The sequence below is a fragment of the Vulpes vulpes genome, chromosome 1 (genome assembly GCF_048418805.1).
Source record: "Vulpes vulpes isolate BD-2025 chromosome 1, VulVul3, whole genome shotgun sequence".
Lineage (NCBI taxonomy): Eukaryota > Metazoa > Chordata > Mammalia > Carnivora > Canidae > Vulpes > Vulpes vulpes.
Window position 1 is genome coordinate 4,938,313 of NC_132780.1, and position 22,026 is coordinate 4,960,338.

The 22,026-nt window shown below is 42.5% G+C and overlaps 1 protein-coding gene across 2 annotated transcripts in view; it reads right to left on the minus strand.

The window, feature by feature from the left end:
- LOC140593653 (large ribosomal subunit protein eL31-like) overlaps positions 1–22,026 on the minus strand; it is a 54,289-nt gene that overhangs the window by 10,800 nt on the left and 21,463 nt on the right. Inside the window, exon 2 of one of the 2 annotated variants that reach the window (XM_072750647.1) lies at positions 2,649–2,964. The exons of the other annotated variant lie outside the window; for it this stretch is intronic. Coding sequence (XP_072606748.1) covers positions 2,841–2,964 — 124 coding nt within the window. The 3' untranslated portion in view covers positions 2,649–2,840. Of the gene's footprint in view, positions 1–2,648; positions 2,965–22,026 lie in introns of those variants that run through there. 2 annotated transcript variants of the gene reach the window in all.

Sequence of the window (22,026 nt, forward strand, 5' to 3'; positions counted from 1 at the left end):
ATTTTATTTATTTATTTATTTATTTATTTATTTATTTATTTATTTATTTATTTATTTATTTTTTAGAGACAGAGAGAAAGAGAGAGAATGAACAGGAGGAGGGGGAGAGGGAGAGGGAGAGAGAGAATCCCAAGCAGACTCCCAGCTCAGTGTGGGCTTCATCCCTGGACCCTGAGATCATGACTTGAACTGAAGTCAGAGGCTTAATTTACTGAGCCACCCAGGCGCCCTTCACTCTCCATTTCTAATGTTAATGCTCATTCATGATATAAGGCCTGATAGGAGTCCTGAACAATATAGGCAGGTTCTATCCCTCTACTGTTTAAATCCCTGCTTCTAACAATTCTCAAGGCAAGAGTCACAATAGTTTATTAACAATATAGACAGGTTCTATTCTTCTGTTCCTGTCAGGGTTCCCCAATTCACTTGGTGATATATAAAAATTCCCTTTAAGTGGCCTGCCATGGTATATGTGTCTGGCTCCTGTTAGATCCTTTACTCACCTCTTTCTATACTCCTCACTCACCTGGTTGAACATATACCACCCTCTTTGCTTCTTCTAGAATGGAACAGGAATTATCTGAACTTAGGGTCTTTGCCATGCCTGTTTCCTCTACCTAGTTATCTTTGCAAGATACCTACATAATTTAGACCCTCACTTCTTTTAATCTTTCCTTAAAATGCCCTCTTACTAATGAGGTCTTCCCTTTATAATCTATGCCTGCAAACTCTTAAAATATTTCCAGTTAAACACCTTTAATGTTTTTTTCCTTACTATTTTATCACATATAAAATATAATTTGCCAGTGTGCCATTCGTGTTTACTCTCTATTTAACTTGACTAAAATGTAAGCCGCATCAAGGCAAAGGTCTTTTTATCTCTTGATGTGTTCCTTGCACCTATAGTAGTGTCTCGAATGCAGTAGGGATGTAAGAGCATTCTTTAAGTAGGGAGTAAATACAACAATGTTAAACAAGGGTGCCTGGGTGGCTCAGTGGTTGAGCTTCTGCCTTTGGCTCAGGTCATGATCCAGGGGTCCTGCGATTGAGTCCCATATCAGGCTCCCCCCAGGGAGCCTGCTCCCCCCTCTGCCTGTGTCTCTACCTCTCTCTCTGTGTATCTCATGAATAAATAAAATATTTTTATTTTACAGCATGAGCAAGTGGGAATTTATAGCCAAGAAGCAGGGAGGGGGGTCAGCGGTTGGAAAATTACTAAGAGGAAACATTAGAGGTATTGGCTAAAATGATCTAACAGGGTTCTTGCTGAATACAGGTCAAGGTGATAGACATCACCTGGGAGATGATAGAGGATGAGGAACCTAATCAGATATTAAGAGTGCTCAGATTTTTTTGGTATATTTTTTTTACTGGAGTTCAATTTGCCAACATACAGTATAACACCCAGTGCTCATCCTGTCAAGTGCCCCCATCAGTGCCCATCACCCAGTCACCCCAATCCCCTGCCCACTTCCCCTTCCATTACCCCTTGTTCCCAGAGTTGGGAGTCTCTCATGTTCTGTCACCCTCACTGATGTTTCCCACTCATTTTCTCTCCTTTTCCCTTTAATCCCTGTCACTATTTTTTATATTCCCCGAATGAATGAGACCATATAATGTTTGTCCTCTGATTGACTAACTTCACTCAGCATCATACCCTCCAGTTCCATTCATGTCAAAGCAGATGGTGGGTATTTGTCTCTTCTAATGGCTGAGTAATATTCCGTTGCATATATGGACCACATCTTCTTTATCCATTCATTTTTTGATGGACACTGAGGCTCCTTTCACAGTTTGGCTATTGTGGACATTGCTGTTATAAACAGTGGGGTGCAGGTGTCTCGGTCTTTCACTGCATCTGTATCTTTGGGGTAAATCCCCAGCAGTGCAATTCCTGGGTCATAGGGTAGCTCTATTTTTAACTCTTTGAGGAACCTCCACACAGTTTTCCGGAGTGGCTGCACCAGTTCACATTCCCACCAGCAGTGCAAGCGGGTTCCCCTTTCTCTATATCCTCTCCAACATTTGTGGTTTCCTGTCTTGTTAGTTTTTACCATTCTCACTGGTGTGAGGTGGGATCTTATTGTGGTTTTGATGTGGAAAACTGCGTGGAGGCTCCTTTGTGCTTCGCTCAAAGAGGCAAGTCTGAGAGCGCCACTTGCTGTGACTCCCCATGGGGGGTAGGCTGGGGTGGGGGGTTGGGCTGAACCTAAGTCGCCCACTCCTCCTGGCTTCACCAAGCCGCAGACTCTCCGGCAGCCTCACTGAGAGACCTCGCGCAGGTTGATGCTATGTGTCCAGGGCCCTACCTGTCTGGATCCCACCTCTGAATCCTCAGCCTCTCCCCTTTGTTCAGGGCAGCGCAACGTTCCTGGGAGTAGTCCCCATTTCTGACACCCCCTGTGATGACTGGAACAGGGTTATATGTAGAGGGACCAGCATGTGCAGAAGTATGGAGGTGTGACGAATGTTCTGTCCACAGGAAACCTCATGTGTGGATGAGCCACATGTTAAATGGCAGTCAGCTGAGCATCTGGGCTTGTGTTCTGAGGGCGCTGGTAGCCATAGAGGGTTGTGAACAGAGACACTGGAGCTGAGTTTGAGTTTTATTTATTTTTTAAAGATTTTATTTATTTATTCATCACACACACACACACACACACACACACACACAGAGGCAGAGACACAGGCAGAGGGAGAAGCAGGCTCCATGCAGGGAGCCTGATGTGGGACTCGATCCCGGGTCTCCAGGATCATGCCCTTGGGCCGAAGGCAAGCACCAAACTGCTGAGCCACCCAGGGTTCCCAGAGTTCGAGTTTTAAACGATTCCTAAAGATGCTCAGAGATGGGAGTGGGGGTGGAGGCGAGGTTGATGACAATGGAGATGGGGTGACTTGTGGAGGCTACTGCAACAGACTCCATGGCAGTTACCACAGGGCTGGACCAGAGAGGTAGCTGTAGTGCTGGGAGAACAGATGCAATTACGAGATATTTTAAAAATAGAAAACTAGCATCCGCTCAGCCAGCACAGTGCCTTCTCAATTTTGAATTTAGGAATTGCTATGAAACAACCATTCATTTCAACATTAAGTGATGATCAGTTCTAAATGTGTAACAGGTAAGCAATTAAACACACATGTATGCGTTTAACAGTTAACTACGCAAGCGTTTAACATTTGGTTCACACCGCAGTATACCACAAAGCAGTATGTTAAGACACTAAAAAGTCTTAAATATTACATTGTCTTAAATGTCCAAAAGTTAAGTATAACACAAGTCCAAACTTTCAAAAACCCATCAAACCATTTGACCTGAAAACCTTAAAGCCTTAATTCTGTGGACAGTAACAGCTTACATTTGGCACTTGACATACACTAATACTTTTGATATCAACACCAGTCCTATAAGGTTGCTGCCATTTAAAAAAATATATAAATATAAATATATATTTATTTGAGAGAGCAAGCATGAGCAGGAGGGGCATAGGGAAATGGAGAGAGAATCCCAGGCAGACTCTGCACCTGAGATCAGGACCTGAACCAAAACCAAGACTTAGATGCCTAACTGTGCCACCCTGGTACCCCAACGTAATTGCTTCCATTCTTATGCCTGTTTTATAGATGAAGACACTGAGCCACAGGGAGATTGGGTTCTATCTAGTCTTAAGTCACACAGCTAGTAAGAGGCAGCAGCAAGGACTGAAGCCCAGGATTTATTTATTCATTTATTTTTAATTTTTTAAAAAAGATTTTATTTATTTATCCATGAGAGACACACACACAGAGAGGCAGAGATATAGGCAGAGAGAGAAGCAGGCTCCATGCAGGGAGCCCGATGTGGGACTCAGTCCTGGGACTCCAGGATCACACCCTGGGCTGAAGGCAGGAGCTCAACTGCTGAGCCACCCAGGCATCCCTGAAGCCCAGGAATTTAAAGAGTCAGCTGGAGGTCACCTTGCTTCAGGGAAGGCACTAGACTGGGTCAGCCCTTGGGACTCCAACATGCATGCCCTTCCTTCCCAATCTCACTCTCTCCACGTTTCCATGGCTTCAGAAGCACTTAGGAGCCATGCACAGGTGAGTAAATATTGTCTCAGGCCCTCACCTGCCCCATCTCCCATTTATGATCTCTGGGATGTGTTCCAGGAATCCATGCCTGCCACTCTACTGCTGTTGGTTCTGAGGCCTCTCCTCAGACTCAGGATCCTGAACCCAGGTGAGGGGTTATATGGAGAGGTCCTGATTTCTGGCCACCAATAGACTGTCTTGTAGAAGGTATTACTGGCATAGGGATCACCATGTGCATGGGCTTGCAGGTGAGTCAGAGTGACAGCCACAGGTCTCCTTTATGACTGGTGCGACCAGACAGCCAGGATGCAGGAGGTCCTGAAATGGCAGGCTGAGGAACTGTGCCTCTGCTTCGACCTTGGAAGATTTGGTATAGAAGAGGGGAGGTCTTGATAGACTTTCTCTGGTTGTGGAGTAGAGAACAGACACAGGGGGAGGGAGGCTCCTGAAGCAGTCTAGACAAGCATGGGGACAACTGGACCAGGTTGGTGGCTGGAACACAGTAGCGGCTGTGGAGAAAACATACAGTTTCTGGATTTGTTTTTACAGTAGGTCCAAAGAAGCTGATGTGGAAGGGGAGGGAGAAAGGGAGGAGTTTGGGATAAGCCTAAATTTTGACCTTTGCAGCTGGGGGAGATCCATCAGCTGAGAGATGGGGAAGTGAGTAGGAGTTCTATTTAGGATTATTAGGAGTTCAATTTTGCCCATGTTGAGTCTGAGATGTTGTAGTGGAGTCACTGAGTGAATAGCTGGACACATAGGTCTGGAGTTAAAGGAAGGATTCAGGATTCAGGTTGGAGACATCATGAGGCGGTGGCCTATGTGTGGACAGGGGTGGAGCTAGGAGTCACATTAGGAGGGGACATCTTCAGATCATGGTGGGTAAGGGGCAGAAAAGGGGAGGACCTGGCTAGAGGACTGGGCCTGTGTCTTGGGCATTTGAATGGGGTTGATGAGCATCCTAAGGACAGATGATGGGGAGTGGTGGGTGTGGGGGGGAGGTGGGTGTGGGAGAGAGGTGGGGCTAGAAGGGGGCTGAGGCTGGCACAGGGGAGTGGACATGGGATGGACGTGGAAGCACAATAGTAACGGGAGTGAGATGACAGGAAGGCCAAGGCCGGTGCTTCCTCAGCCCTCTAAGGGCTGGCCAGGCTTCTGTGGTGACCTTGTGGGGCCTGGAGTCTTACACAGGCTGGTAGATAAACTCAGGAGCAGACAGGAGGGTCACTGAAGGCCAGGGCCAGTGGGGTGGAGTGTTGGGCGAGGCTTGGCTGGAAAGAGGAAGGGTGAGTGTGGTGAGGGGACAGTGTGTACAGCACACAGCAGGAGAGGCTAAGGCATCTGAGCCCTGCATGTGCTTCCAGGTGGCTGAGGCCGAAGCAGGAAAAGGGCGTGGTGGAGAGGCCTTTAAAGCAGGGCTACGGGCTTCCCCTGGCATGTGGGCCACCCTGGGTCCAGGGCAGGAGGGATCCTGATTGTATTTGCCAAGCACTCTCTGGCAGGACAGAGTGGCATGTAGAGGCCAGGAACATACCTGGATGTGGGCTGGGGTAGAGGAGGTGGCCATGACGGGGTCAGAGTGGGACCTGGGGACAGGAGGGCAATGTGGTCCATGGAGCAATGCGCTCAGTGAAGAGAGAGAGAACTGAGGGTCCCATGGCCTTGATGTTTGGTTGTGTCTGGGAGGCACACTGTGGGAACCCCTGAGGAATGTGCTAGCAAGAGAGGTGGGGCCATTCATGCCATGCCTAGTGCCTGAATGACATTTATCTGCCTTCATGCCCGTGTGGGCATGATATGTGGTGACACAGTGATCAGTAGGACAGAGGGGAGAGTTAGCGCCAGTGGCATCTGGGCCTTGCAGATCCTGTGAGTTTTGGAGCTGGGGTAGGGGGCAGGGAGTGGATGTTTGGTGGGTAGACTGAAGGTCGCAGTGAGAGGTGGCTCAGGGACATTGCTCTCCCCATCACGGTAGGCTGCAGTGACCTTTGAGAATGTGGCTGTGGGCTTGTCTCAGGAGGAGTGGGAGCTACTTGATAGGACTCAGAGACTCCTGTACTGGAATGTGATGCCAGAGAACTTTGCACTTGTGGCCTGGGTAAGTCTCTCACCCTCACCCCAGCGTCCCTGACGCGGCTCTCTCCTTCCTCGTTTCTCCAGGGGCTGCTCTTTCCTTCTCACAGCCAGACTGTGGACATTGCTTCCTTCTAAACTTTCCTGTGTAGGCACTGTGGGTGCCTGGCTGGGCAGATCACACTTCCCCATCCTCTCCCCAAGCCCTTCGGCATCCCTGAAGATGTGCAGGGAAGGATATGGGGGTAGGAAGTCTTTCAGTGAAACCAGTTGGATCCCACCAGACTTGGTCCCACTCTGGCAGTGACTGTCCAGATTCATTGCAGCTCTGCCCCGGCTTCTAGCCACTTCTCTCTAGCTGGCATTCCCCCATGTCTGAGTGGGCCGGAAATTGCAAGCATTGACATATCACTTCTCGTAGGCACCACTGAGCTATTCCTGTAGACACTCTTCCAAGGTTCTTGGGTAATATTCCATTTTCATTCCTGTGGTCTGTCATGGAGCAGGTCGCTTTGTGCCAGGGCTGTCCACTCCCTTGTCCTTCCTTTAGGACTTGTATCTTCCCAGATATGCATAGTTGTCCAACTGGGGCTACAGGGAGAGACATGGGTGCCTGATAAAGCAGATGGGACTCCAGTCACAGCAAGAGGGGGGCTGGCCCTGGGAAGTGGGAGATGGCTCAATGTCAGGGCTGGGTTCACATCATACCAGGAACCTTTCCAATGCCCACCACTGTATTAATATCAAGGACTGGCCATAAATCATTTCTTCTTTTAGTGCCATTCTTGACATTTTGCCCTGTTATCATTCCTCCTCTGACTTCTGGCCAGGGCTAATCCACCCATGTCTGGCCTCCAGGTTTCCCTATTCCTTTCCACTGCTCCCTCTGAAGTGCTCTCCAACACTGGGCTACACAGAATGGGCTGTGAGATGTGCACATATCCTAAGTGGTTCATGAATACAGACACTGGGTTGCAGTTGGTTTTCCAGGGTCCAAACACCCTTCTACACATCACTCATGTGCCACCAGCAGACAAGCCCCTGCTGAGTCATTTGTAGAGAACTGAGTTGGGAGACCCAGCCTCTGTCCTGTGCTGCATCCTATTGCTGCTCTTGCCTACAGTAGACCTCCGCATGTATGTTCTTCATTGTATGGCTCTGCAGGCTCAGTACTGTGCGACAGACCCTCCTTACCCTAACTTTAGCCCCTTGTCCCCCCGACCTGTGTGCTTATCCCTGGGTTTGTAAGGTAAACCTTAGTGATGGAGCTGCCGTCTCCCACTGAAGTCTACGTGTAGTTCACCATTTTTCTGTTTTCAAGTTGTCAGTTTTGAGTGGAGGATGGGGAGACACACTCTCAAGGCATGTCACAACTCAGGATTCTCAAGGCAGGTCCAACCACCCAGAATATCTATCCTTGTGGGATGTGTGACCCAGTCTAGCAAGTTTTACACCTGGTTAAGCACCAGGAAATATCCCCCAGGCAGAAATTACCTATGTGCGCAACACATGGGAGTCAGCTCTGGCTCAGTGTAAGTATTCACCAGCGACAAAAGTGGCACAGTGCAGAGAAACACCTCAGAATGGATGGAAAGTGGGCTTTGTTTGTTAAGATTGCAGAGTCCAGGGCAACCCAGGTGGCTCAGCAGTTTAGCACTGTCTTTTTTTTTTTTTTTTTTATGATAGTCACAGAGAGAGAAAGAGAGAGAGGCAGAGACACAGGCAGAGGGAGAAGCAGACTCCATGCACTGGGGGCCCGATGTGGGACTCGATCCCGGGTCTCCAGGATCGCGCCCTGGGCCAAAGGCAGGCGCCAAACCGCTGCGCCACCCAGGGATCCCAGTTTAGCACTGTCTTAAGCCCGGGGCGTGATCCTGGAGACCCGGGATCGAGTCCCGCATCGGGTTCCCTGTATGGAACCTGCTTCTCCCTCTGCCTGTGTCTCTGCCTCTCTCTCTGTGTCTCTCTCATGAATAAATAAATAAAATCTTAAAAAAAAAAAAAGATTGCAGAGTCCACATGTCAGAGAATCCCTTCACCTGTGGGGATAGTGGAAAGAAGCTCCTCCTTATCTTGGACCTTCTCCAGCACCAGACCACTCATAGGAAAGGGAATGCACCCAAAAGCATTGAGTGCAGGGAGGTCTTTTACATTAGAGAAGGGCAAGAAAGGTGCACTGAATGTGGGAGAACCGTTAGCTACAAAAATAGGCTTGTTAAGCACTAGAGAGTTCACACTGGAGAAAAACCTTATGCGTGCAGTGAATGTGGGAAAAGCCACATCAGAAGGGCCTACCTTGTTCCACATAAAAGACTTCACACAGGAGAATGAAGCTAGTGTGGGAAAACCTATAGCAGCAAACACACATTTGCTTAACACCAGAGGGTCCACACTGGAGAAGGGCCTTAGGAGTGCAGCAGATGTAGGAAATTGTTGAGTTATAACTCCAGCCTTATGGTACACCAGTGAATTCACAGTAGAGCAAGGCCATATGATATGAGTACAGTGAATATAGTAAATTATTACTCCAACCTTATGCACTGAAGAATTAATATTATAGCAAGGCCTTCTGAATGCAGATGTGGGAAAGCCTTCAGCTACACGCACAGACTCGTTCAACATAAGAGAATTCACAATGGAGAAAGACCTCATGAGTGTAGTGAATGTGATAAAGCCTTGAGCCAGGAATACAGACTTGTTCAGAACCAGAAAAGCCACACTAGTGAGAGATCTTATGAATGTAGCAAATGTGGAAAATTATTTAGGCAAAACTCTGGTCTTACTGCACACCAAAGACAGGTGGGACAGCCTTAAGCTAATGGCCTTTCCTTTTTTTTTTTTCCAGATTTTATTTATTTGTGGGAGAGAGCACACAAGCAGTGGGGAGAGGGAGAAGCAGGCTCCCCACTGAGGAGGAATCCCAACATGGGACTTGGTCCCAGGACCCTCAGATTATGACTTGAGCTGAAGGAAGCCGCTTAACCAACTGAGCCACCAAGGCACCCCTAATGGCCTTTCCTTATTTGATACTGGAATGTTCAAACTGGACAAAGGCCTTTGGAGTGCAGAGTGTGTGCTATCTGCTTGGTTAACATGCGTGGCACCAAGGAGAAGTTCAGACATTAGCCTTTCTGAAGTACCCATCAACCAGAAGGTATATCTCATACATCTGAATAAGCTTTCGGGACCTGCATTGCACTTTCTGACCTGCCCAAAGCCCATGCCAGAGTTAAATCACTGCCAGTACCTGTGGCAGAAACCATCTCACCTATACTGGCTGACAAATGTACATCAGGTTACTCAATGTGCTCAGGGAAGGAGGACCTCTCTACTCACTCTTTCCATTTCCCTGGAGGAAATCATGAGTTAACTGGCCATTGAAGTTCACCATAATTACATTCACACTCTGAGTGTGATTAGTAGAGTTTGGGAAGCAAACTAGAGAGGACATGCCCCATCCAAAGGTGCTTCCAAAAGTATTCTGGTCACTGTAACAGTGAAGGATGAGGATATAGAGATAGTCTCACAAATTCTAGATTTATGTCTCTTATTGACAAGGTCACTGGCAGAGCAAATCTTAAAGTTTTCTGAATAGCTGATGCTATTTGGTCTTTTTTACTTCAAAGCTGCCATTACACAGGCAAGAAAATGGAGACAGGAATAAGAGAGATCATAGCCCAAAGGTGTGACTTTTGTGACTCTCAGACTGTCTTTATTCTTTCTTTCCATTGAATCAGGGCTGCTGCCAAGGGATGAGGATAATTATGGTTGATCCGGTTTTTCAGAAGCAGGAAATCTAGATTTTTATCCGGAACTATTTTTTAAAAGCTCTATTGAGATATCATTGATGTACCATGAACTGTGCACAAAGTATAAAATGTTATGTTTTTTCTTATGTATATGCCCATGAAACCATCACCATAATCATGATATCGAATGTACTTTTCACTCTCAAAATTACCTCATCCCCCTTTAGAATCCCTCTGTCCCTCCCTCCCTGGTTCCCCATACTCATGAGCATTGATTTACTATCTTCCATTATAAACTTCCTTTTCCAGAATTTTATATGAATGGAATACAAAATGTTTACTCTTTTGCCTTTTTTCCCTCTGACACAGTAATTATTTTAAGATTCCTCCATGTTACATGTATGAGTATTTTGTTAGATATTTGGGTTGATTCTAGTTTAGAGCTTTTATGAATATAGATGCTATGGAGATTCATGTATGAATCTCTTGGGTTAATACTTAGGAGCAAAATGCTTGAGTGTCTCATCTGTACCCATGGCATTTTAATTTATGGAGGTGATAGAGTGACGACACAGAGGGGTCAGTGCCAGGTGAAAGAATTTATTACTTTGTTTCCCAAGGGAAGGGGGAATACCATACTATGCGGGGCCACACAGCACCAGAGTTGGTCAGGATGCAGATAAAATGAGGGGAAGGCATAGACCACAGCCTTCATTGGAGTTTCATCAGGAGGGGCAAGGCAGGACAGAGTAAACAGTTTAGGACTGGCTAATTTGAATAATACCCATGGGCATTAGACCATAAAATTAATCTCTAATTGTCTAGTATCTGACCCTGGGATGATTTATACCAGACGAATACTGGCTTGGTGTGTCTGAGCCCGTGTGTTAAATAAGGAGGTAGTTGAAGCCTTGGACTCTGGTTTGTTGGTTTGTATATGAAAGACATGCTCCTGGCTAAACCCTTTACTATCTCAAGAACAGGATAGCCCTGGGACACATGGTCTCTTCTTGGACAGCAAGGTTTTTAAGATGTCAAAACATCAGTAAGGAAAATTTTAAAAATGATAAATGCACATGGGTCAAAGGGTAAGCAGATGTGTATCTCTTTATGAACTGAAAAACTGCTCCAAAATGCTCATACCATTTTGCATTCCCACCAGCAGTGTATGAGAATTTTAGTGCCATTAATAGCACTTGATATGATCAGGTTTAATTTTAGCCATTCTTGTTAGGTGAATAGTGTTATTTCTATATTACTTTATTTTGTATTTCCCTAATGGCTCATGTTTAGAATTTTTATATATGCTTACTGCCACCCTTCTCTTTGCTTAAGTGTTCACATCCTTTGCCTGCTAACATTTCATTCATCTGTTATTGAGTTATGAGAAATTTTTTTAAAGATTTTATTTATTTATTCATGAGAAACACACAGAGAGAGGCAGAGACAGGCAGAGGGAGAAGCAGGCTCCATGCAGGGAACCTGATGGTGGGACCTTATCTTGGGACACCATCATGCCCTGGGCTGAAGGCAGGCACTAAACTGCTGAGCCACCCAGGTGTCCCCCGAGTTTTGAGAGTTCTTAATAACTTAGGTTCAAGTCCATAACCAGATATTTGTCAATGTAGTATGGCTTGTTTCTCTGGGTTTTTATTTTTTGTTGGTGTTCTCTTAACAGAGTTCTTCCTATAGCAGAAAATTTTAATGCTGAGTCCAGTGTATTTTTTCCCCCTTTTACTGAATGGTGTCTTATATAAGAAGTCTTTGCCTAACATAAGATGAGAAAATTCTCTCCTGTGTTCTTAATGGAGGGTTTATAGTTTTAGGCGATTTTGAGGTAATTTTAGTATTGTGTAAAATTTGGGATCAGAGTTCTTAAAAAAAAAAAAGACACCTAATTATTTCATAACATTCATTGGAAGGACTATCTTTTTTCCACTAATTCATTGCCTTTGCACTTTTCTTAAAAAATCAATTGATCTTAAAAGCTACTCTTTCTCTCAACTTTTTTTCAATCTACATTTTTGCAAATATCTTAAAGTTTTAACATGCTTTTTAAATATCTCTTAAAATCAGGCAATGTGGTTTTCCAACTTTGTGATTCTTAAATTTGTTTCAGCTATTCTAAGTCCTTTGCATTTCCATATGAATTTTAGACTCTTCTTGTCAATTTCTAAAGCATGTTTGGGTTTTGATCGGGATGAGAAATAGATCTTTCTTACTTTTTAATTCAAGTATAACTAACATGCAGTGTTATATCAGTTTCAGGTGTAAAATATAATGATTCAACAATTCTGTACATTACTTAGTGCTCATCATAAATGTAATCGTTATCCCCTTCACTTATTTCACCTATTCCCTCAACTCCCTGCTGCAACCACTAGTTCTCTGTGTGAATCTTTTTCTCTTTGTTCATTTGTTTCCTAAATTCCATATATGAATGAAGTCATATGGTATTTGTCTTTCTCTGCCTAACTTATTTCACTTAGCATTATACTGACTCTATCCATTTTACAAATGGCAAGATTTCATTCTTTTTTTATGACTAATATTCCATTGTGTGTGTGTGTGTATGTATCACCTGTTTATTCATCTATAGATTGATACTTGGGTTGCTTATATATCTTAGCCATTGTAAATAGGGGTGCAAATATCTTTTTGACTTTATTTTTGAATTATTAGGGTAAAAGCCCAGTAGTGGAATTACTGCATCATATGGTAGTTCTATTTTTATTTTATTTGGTAGTTTTATTTTTAATTTTTTGAGGAACCTCCGTACTCCTTTCCACAGTGGCTGTACCAATGTGCATTCCCAGCAACAGTGCACAAGGGTTCTTTTTCCCTCTCCTGTGTTTTGATTTTAGCTATTCTGACAGGTGTGAAGTGTTATCTCATTGTGGTTCTGATTTGCATTTCTCTGATGATGAATGATGTTGAGCATCTTTTCATGTATTCACTGGCCATCTGTATGTTTTCTTTGGAGAAATATCTGTTCATGTCTCTACTCATTTTTAAATTGGATTGTTTCTTGGTTTTGGGTTGTGTAAGTTCTTTATGTATTTTGGATACTAAACCTTTATTGGATATATCATTTCCAGATATCTTTTCCCATTCAGTAGGGCTTTTTGTTTTGTCAGTTATTTCCTTTGCTGTGCAGTTTATTATTTTGATGTACTCTTAGTAGTTAGTTTTTGCTTTTGTTTCCCTTGCCTTAGGAGACATATTTAAAAATGTTGCTATGGTCAATGTCAGAGAAGTTATTCCCTGTGTTCTCTTCTAAGATTTTTATGGTTTTAGGTCTCACATTTTTGGTTTTTAATCCACTTTGGGTTTTTTTGTGTATGGTAATAAGCGGTCCAGTTTTCCCAACATCATCTGATGAAGAGACTCTTTCCCATTGCATATTATTGCCTCCATTGTTGTAGATTGGCCATATAATCATGGGTTTATTTCTGACCTCTATTCTGTCTTACTGACCTATGTGTCTATTTTCATTCTAGTACCATACTGCTTTGATCACTATAGCTCTGTAGTATTATCTTGAAATCTGGAATTATGATATCTCTAGCTTATTTATTTTTAATTAATTTATTTATTCATTATAGTCACACACACACACACACACACACACACACACACACACACACAGAGAGAGAGAGAGAGAGAGAGAGAGGGAGAGAGGCAGAGACACAGGCAGAGGGAGAAGCAGGCTCCATGCACCGGGAGCCCAACATGGGATTCGATCCCCGGTCTTCAGGATCGTGCCCTGGGCCAAAGGCAGGCACTAAACCGCTGCACCACCCAGGGATCCCTATTATAGAGAGAGAGCAAGAGAGAAAAAGCAAGCGCACAAGTAGCGGGAGCAGGAGAGAGAAGCAGGTTCCCTGCCAAGCAGGGAGGTTTGGACCATTGTGTTTTCATTTTTATTTGTTCCTATGTACTTTTTTTTTCTTTAGAGATCTTATTTATGAGAGAGAGAGAGAGAGAACAAGCAGGGTGAGAGGCAAAGGGAGAGGGAGAAGCAGACTCCCCACTGAGCACAGAGACCAATGTGGGACTTGATCCCAGGTCCTGGAGATCGTGACCTGAGCTAATGACAAACACTTAACCATCTGAGCCACCCAGGCACCCCTGTTTCTATGTAACTTTTATTCTTTAATCTCCTGGTTGACCCACTCATTGTTAGTATTTAGTTCCATGTTATTTAAGCACCCTATATTTATGGTCTTTCCAGATTTTTTTTTTCTTGTGGTTGGGTGCATAAATAATTTACAATCGCTATATCTTCTTGTTGGATTGTATCTTTGTAATAACATAGTATCCTCATTGGTCTTGTTTCAGACTTTGTTTTGAGATCTATTTTGTCCAATTTAAGTATTGCTACTCTGCTTTCTTTTGACATTGATTTGCACGATGTTTCTTTACCCCCACTTTCAATTTTCAGGTGTTAGGTCTGAAATTAGTCTCTTGTGGGCAGGATACAGATGGGTCTTGTTTTTCTTATCCATTCTATCACCCTGTGTCTTAGGATTGGCATATTTAGTTCATTTGTATTCAGAGTAATTATTGATATGTATTTATTGTCATTTTATTATTTGTCTTGTGGGTGTTTCTGAATATTTATCTGATTTATTTTAAAGATTTTATTTACTCATGAGAGAGAAAAAGAAGCAGGCTACTACCCATAAGGAGCCTGATGCAGGACTCAATCCCAGGACCCTGGGATCACGACCTGAGCCAAAGGCAGATGCTCAACCACTGAGGCAACTAGGTACCGCTCTCTGATTCTTGTCTTTCATGACTTGCTGATTTTCTTTCGTGATATATTTGCATTTCTTTTTGTTTCTTGCATATATATTAGGGCTTTTTGGTAGTTACTATTAGGTTTGTATATGACTTCTTCATAAATCTACATTAAGTTGATGGTTGTTTTAAGTTTGAACTCATTGTTTACCATTCTTCTCAAATTTTAGGTATATGTTGTAATGTTTTGCATCCTTTTACCTTGTGATTTCCTTGACTTTTTTTTTTCACAGAAGTTATCTATTTTTACTGCTTTGTTTCCTATGCCCATATTGTCACTTTTGGTCTCTCCTTTCCACCAAAAAGTCTCCTTGGATATTTCTTGCAAGGCTGGTTTAGTGGTCATGAACTCCTTTAGTTTTTGTCAGGGAAACCTTTTTTTTTTTTTTTTTTTTAAACAACAACAAACCTTTATTTGAGAGGGAGAGCACAAGCAGGCAGAGCAGCAGGTAGAGGGAGAGAGAGAAGCAGACTGCCTGCTGTGCAGAGAGCCTGACATGGGCCTGACCCTGGGATCATGACCTGAATCAAAGGCAGACACATAACCAACTGAGCCATCCAGGTGCCCATATCTGGGAAACTATTAATCTCTCCTTCTATTCCAAATCATAGCCTTACTGGATAAACTGTTCTTGGCTGCAGATTTTTCCTATTTAGCACTTTGAATAGATCATGCCATGTTCTACTGGCTTGCAAAATTTCTGCTGAAAAATTCCATGCTAGCTTTATTGGGTTTCCCTTTTATGTTACTGTTTTCTTTTGTTTCTTTTAAATTTATTTATCACTATATCATGACGTGGGCCAAAGGCAGCCCAGACTGAGCCACCCAGGTGCCCCTTCAAATAGATTTTTGTGTCCATTTCTCTTTCTTCTTCTAAGAACCGTGTAATATGAATGTTATTACATTTGATGGAATCACTGAATTCCCTAAGTCTATTCTTGGTTTGCATAATTCTTTTCCCTCTTTCTTCAGCTTGATTACTTTCCAGTACTCTGTCTTCTAGGTCATTAATTTGTTCCTCTGCTTCTTCCAGCCTGCTGTTCATTCTGTCAAGCATGCTTCTCATTTAGTTTGAGTTGACGTTGTTCTTCATCTCTGTGTTAAGGGTCTCATTCGTGTTTTCCACTCTTCTGAAGTCCAGCGAGTATCCTGATTGCTTTCTATTTTCTTATTGCTTATCCTATTGCTTTTCTCTATCAAGCACGTTACTTATATCTGCTGCTTAAGTTAGATCTCTGGCTGTAGTCTTGTCCTATTCTTTCATTTGAAATAAATTTCTCTCTCCTTACTTTGTCTCTCTGTTTCTCTGTTAGGAAGCACACCTCTGTCTTCTTGACCTTGAAAGTAGTGACTTTATTAAAAAGAGGTCCTGGAATACCCCGTAGTGCAATATTTCCTGTTCAGAATCTGGCCCTTCAGAAGAGTATCCTATGTGTGTTGCTTATACCCTGTTGCATCTGAGTCACTTTTTCCTTTCACTGTGGTAGTGTGCACTGACTCTCTGCCAGTTGTAGGCTATGCTTGTTCTCTGTGGTGTTACTGGCCCCAGGAAGGCTCTGAGCTTGGTTATTTTCCATTAGTCTTCCAGGTCATTAATTTACTTCTCTGTGTCACTGAGACTACTATTTATTCCATAAAGTGTGTTTTTAATTTATAGCATTATTGATCACTGATCGGTTCTTTTGTATCTCTGTGTTAAATGTCTCAACAATTTCCTCTATTCTCTTCTCTAGTGAGTATTTTTATCATAATTAAGTCCTCTATCAGGCATATTACTGATCCATTTAGCTTACTTCTCTTGCTGTGGTTGGTCCTCTTCTTTCATTTAAGACATATTTCTGTTTTCTCATTTTATCTAACTCTGTTTCTCTGTTTTGAAAAATAAGCTTCTTTTGATGTTAATAATAGTCTTATGAAGATGTCATCCTTTATTGCTCTGCAGAGCAGTGCCCCCTATGTTTGTTATGCGTGCTCTGCTATTGAGTCTTGGCCTCTTTTTCCTTCAGTTCAGTTGTCTGCAGATGCTTTCCTTGCCTATTGTGGGCAGTGTTTGATCCCCAGTGGGAGTGGGGAGCATTTTAACAAGGTGTGCAGTGGTCTGCCTGTGAAATGATAGCTGTCCCTGCTGGAACTGAGGTCCTGCCTGCAAAACACACAGGTTGGGACATGTGGCATTGGCAGGGTTTGTGCTGGTCTTCTAGTAAATGGGGCCTACAGCACCAGGAGTAAGGTGAACAGGACTAGAAAGGGCAGATCTGGTGAAGTGTTGTGGGAGTGGCAGGCAAGTTAGGTAATGAGTATTGGTGCTATATTGTTTCCCTCAGGTAGCTCTTGTTTATGCTGAGGTTGGAGAAGGGAAATGGTGCCTGGCAGCTCCTTTGTTCACTCATGATTCCTGTCTGTTCAGGTCAGAGATGAACAGATTTGCTCTGAGATGAGCAAATCACTCTCACTTCCCTCTGCTCCTGGTTTTCCAAACTGCTGGTTCTATGATATTCCTGTATTGGCTGTTTGTCATGCACTGTCTCTTTAAGGATGGGGATCCTCCTTCCTAACATCCTCTCTGCTCTCCCAGAGCCAAGCCATCTATTCTTTGGAATTCCAGTCTTTAGCTCCTGCTGGTTATAGGAATTTTTCAAGTTTTGGTCCCTCTTGCTTTCAAAGGTAAATGTTATGCATACCCATCCTGTATGTGGGTTTGTGGGGTGAAAGTCTGTTTTTCATCATTCTCAGTGCTATTAACCCCCTCCCCACCATGGATGGCCATGTCCATTTTGCTCCTAAACCACATCTTCACCTCGCCTGCCTTCTTTGATGTAGTCTCTTTTCTACCTTAAAAAAATTTTTTTTTAAAGATTTTATTTATTCATGAGAAACACAGAGAGGGAAGCAGAGACATAAGCAGAGGGAGAAGCAGGCTCCCTATGGGGAGCCTGGTGTGGGATTCAATCCCAGAATCACAACCTGAGCCAAAGGCAGACGGTCAACCACTGAGCCACCCAGGTGCCTCTAAGAAAAAATTTTTTTAACATAGGCTCCATGCCCAATGTGGGGCTTTAATTCATGACCCTGAGATCAAGTGTTGCATGCTCTACTATGCCAGCTAGACACCTCTCTTTTCTACCTCCACCTAGTTGTGGAGTTTATTCTGCTAGTTTTTGGACTGTCCTGAGTTATTTCCACTGATGTGTTATCTAGTTGTATCTGTGGGATGAGGTGCACTTAGGGCCTCCTGCTCTGCATCTTCACAGCCCCATAAGTTCTTGTTTCTTGTATAATAAACTATTAGTTCCTTTTAGTAGATTCTGGTAATATGTTACTAGGTCAAAGGATACATGTATCGTACATTTTAAGGTGCTGGTTGCCAGATTACTATTCAAAATATTTATAAAGGATTGACAGCTCCACCAGCAATACAAGTTCCTGTAACAGTTGATCTTGAGTCATTTTATTTTATGACACATTTTAACTTTTATTGTAAGGGGTTATATTACATCTCTTGCTAGAGGAAAAAATTTTCCCATGCTATGGGAATTGAAGGTAGTATCATGTGTTTGTAATAAGTAGCGTTACAACTTGCCTGCCATCTGTCCAACTTGCCTGCCATCTGAAAATTTAAGTTCCCCAAGTTGTGTGATAAGTTTAAAAAGTGTTATTTTTAAAAACAGAATCCAATTTTAGGATGAGACCTATTTATGCTAAATATAGTTCGACCATCTGCCTATGATAGGCATGGTCACATTTCTCTTAATTATGCAGTGATCAGTTTTAATGCTTTATTCATTTAGGATAGCACCTCTAGCATAGGAGCTGGAATTCACTAATATGAAGAGTTGAATGGCCTTGGACAATAGAAGGGTCCCCAACCCTTATCTTTAAGGAGGCAGGGTTAAAAAGTTAGGAGATTTACCAGGGCTCATAACAGTGAGCAGATACATGAGGAAAAGATTGAAACGAAAGCATGGAATTCTACTTGGCTCCTTGTTGCATGTAAATACTGGGATTTCTGAATTTGAATCCATATGCAAAATGAATTTGAGAACACTTACCTTGTTTTGTGCCACGCTTTCTGCTATGTTGCACATTATTTTGGGATTGATTGGTTGAGTCTGTCTTGTTCCTGATTCTGTCCACAATCACACTTAGTTATAGTTAAGTGCTTAAATAACTAGAAGAATGAGTTTTGTTTTTTGGGGGTGGAGCTAGATTTTGTTTTTGCCATACCTGAAACTAGTGTCCCACTTAAAACCTTTTTAAAAATTATTCAAGTATAGCTGATGTGCAAGTGCTAGGCAAGTTTCAGCTGTACAACAGTGATCCCACAATTCTACACATTTAGCAATGCTCACCATAAGTGGAGTTACCATCAACATATATCATTGTAGTATTACTGACTGTATTCTCCATACTGTGCTTTTTACCTCCATGACTTATTTTATAATTGGAAGTTTGTACCTCTTAATCTTGTTCACCTATTTCACAATCCCCTCCCTCACCTGCTCCCCGTGGCAACCATCAGTTCTATATGTTTATGAATTTGGCTTTGTCCATTTTGTTTTAGTTTTTTTTTTTTTTTAAGATTTTATTTACTCATGAGAGACACAGAGATAGAGAGAAGCAGAGGGAGAAACAGGCTCCATATCCATGCGGGGAGCCCAACATGGGACTCGATCCCCGGTCTCCAGGATCACACCCCTGGCTGCAGGCGGCACTAAACTGCTGAGCCACGCAGGCTGCCCTGATTTTTAGTTTAAATGTGTCGGTGAAATCATATGGCATTTACCTTTTTCTTTTTTACTTCACTGACTGTAATACCTTCCAGATCGATCCATCCATGTCATAAATGGCAAGATCTCATTCTTTATGGGTGAGCAATATTCCATTGGATATATATATACACACACACACACCATATCCTTACCCATTCATTGATCAGTGGACTCTTAGGTTGTATACATATTTTGGCTCAAAAATACCCTTAATCCTTCAATTAACATAGGGGTGCATATATTTTTTCAAATTAATGTGTTTGTTTCCATTGGGTATATACCCAGTAGTGGACTTACTAGATCTAATATTTCTATTTTTTCAAATTTATTTTTTAAGATTTTATTTATTCATGAGAGACACAGAGAGAGGCAGAGACAGCAGAAGCAGGCTCCATGCAAGGAGCCCGATGTGGGACTCAATCCCAGGACTCTATAATCACGCCTGGAGCCGAAGGCAGACACTCAACCATTGAGCCATTCAGGTGTCCCTGATATTTCTATTTTTAATATTTGGAGGAACCTCATACTGTTTTCCACAATGGTTGTACCAATTTACATTTCCACCAATTTCCACATGTTTGTCTATATTGTCTTGTTATTTCTTGTGCATTTAATGCTAGCCCAAATGAAAGTGGTATCTCATTGTAGTTTTGATTTGAATTTCTCTGATAATTAGTGACTTTGAGCATCTTTTCATGTCTCTGTTGCCCAGCTGTATGTATTCTTTCATAAAATGTTTGGGTCCTCTCCCCATTTTTAAATTGGTTTTTGGTGTTGTCTAAGTTCTTTATAGATATTAGCCCCTTATTAGATATACCATTTGCAGATATTTACTCCCATTTAGTAGGTTGCCTTTTTGTTTTATTGGTTTCCTTTTTTGTGTAAAACCTCTTTATCCTGGTAAACTCTCAATAGTTGTGTATTTTTAGGGACACCTGGGTGGTTTAGCAGTTGAGCGTCTGCCTTTGGCTTAGGTGTAATCCCATGGTCCTGGGATCGAGTCCCACATCGGGCTCCCTGCATGGAGCCTGATTCTCTCTCTGCCTACGTCTCTGCCTCTTTCTCTCTGTGTCTCTCATGAATAAATAAAATCTTAAAAAAATAGTTTGTGTATTTTTCTGTCAGTGATACAGCTTTGTAGTATATCTTCAAATCTGGGATTTTGAGATCTTTAGTTTTGTTCATTTTCAAGATTGCTTTGACTATTTGGGGTCTTTTTTGGTTTCACAGAATTTGTTCTAGTTTGGTGACAAATACTATTGCTTTGTTGATAAGGGACTGCATGAGCCTATAGATTGCTTTGGGTAGTATGGACATTTTAACAATATTAATTCTTCCAATCCATGAGCATGATGTATGTTTTTCATTCATTTGTGTCATCTTCAGTTTCCTTCATCAGTGTCCTTTAGTTATTGATGTATAGGTCTTTCACCTCCTTGGTTAACTTTACTTCTGGGTGTTTTATTCTTGATGCAATTGTAAATGGGATTGTTTTCTTAATTTCTCCTTCTGCTACTTCATTACTAGTGTATAGAAATGCAAGAGATTTCTGTATATTAACTTTGTCTCCTATAATTACTGAATTCATCTGCCAATCTTAGTAGCTTTTCTTTTGATGGAGTCTTTAGCTTTTCCATGTATAATATTACGTCACTAGCAGTAAGTAACAGTTTTACTACTTCTTTACCAATCTGGTTGTGTTTTCTTTCTTTCTCTTCTCTGATTGCTGCAGCTAGGACTTCCAGTATTACTCTGAAAAGTTGTGAGACTGGACATCTTTGTCTTACTACTGATCTTAGTGGAAAAGCTTTGTTTGCCTCAGAAAAGAATGAATTTTCAAATGAACAACACTCAGAAACATAAGCTCTAACTTTTATAGTGCTCTAACCAGTGTGAAGAAATGTTTTATCCTTGTGCAGCAGGCAAATCAGGGTCTAGAGACCTGGGGGTTTCTGTTGATGTGCACAGAGGGGCTGAGAGTGGGGAAACTTATAGGAATAAGTGCAATGGCCACTAACTGGGTTTATCAAAGTGAGACATATAAAAGGTAAAAAATGAAGGCATTAAGTAAAAAGAGAAAAATATGCTCATAAAGATAAGGATGCTCTGTGTGGCTCTACTCTGCCCTCAGTGGAGCATTTTTTGATAAGTTTTTGATATGAATGTTATAGGACGTTCTGCTTATGTCTGTATAAGATAAACACCATGGTGCCATTGGCCTAAACCACAATGCCAAGACAATGCATCACTGGAAGAGAGTTTATTTTTATTTATCCATTCATGAGAGACAGAGAGAGAGAGAGAGAGAGAGGCAGGCAGAGACACAGGCAGAGGGAGAAGCAGGCTCCATGCAGGGAGCCCAACATGGGACTCGATCCCAGGTCTCCAGGATTAGGCCCTGGGCTGAAGAAGCACTAAACCGCTGCGCCAACTGGGCTGCCCTGCCTTACTAGAAATGTTAACAGAATTCTTTAAGGGGAAAAGAAATGGCCATAATTAGATATAATAAAATTATGAATAGAAAGAAAAATTTAAGAATGTGTTTGAATTTATTTATTTTTCA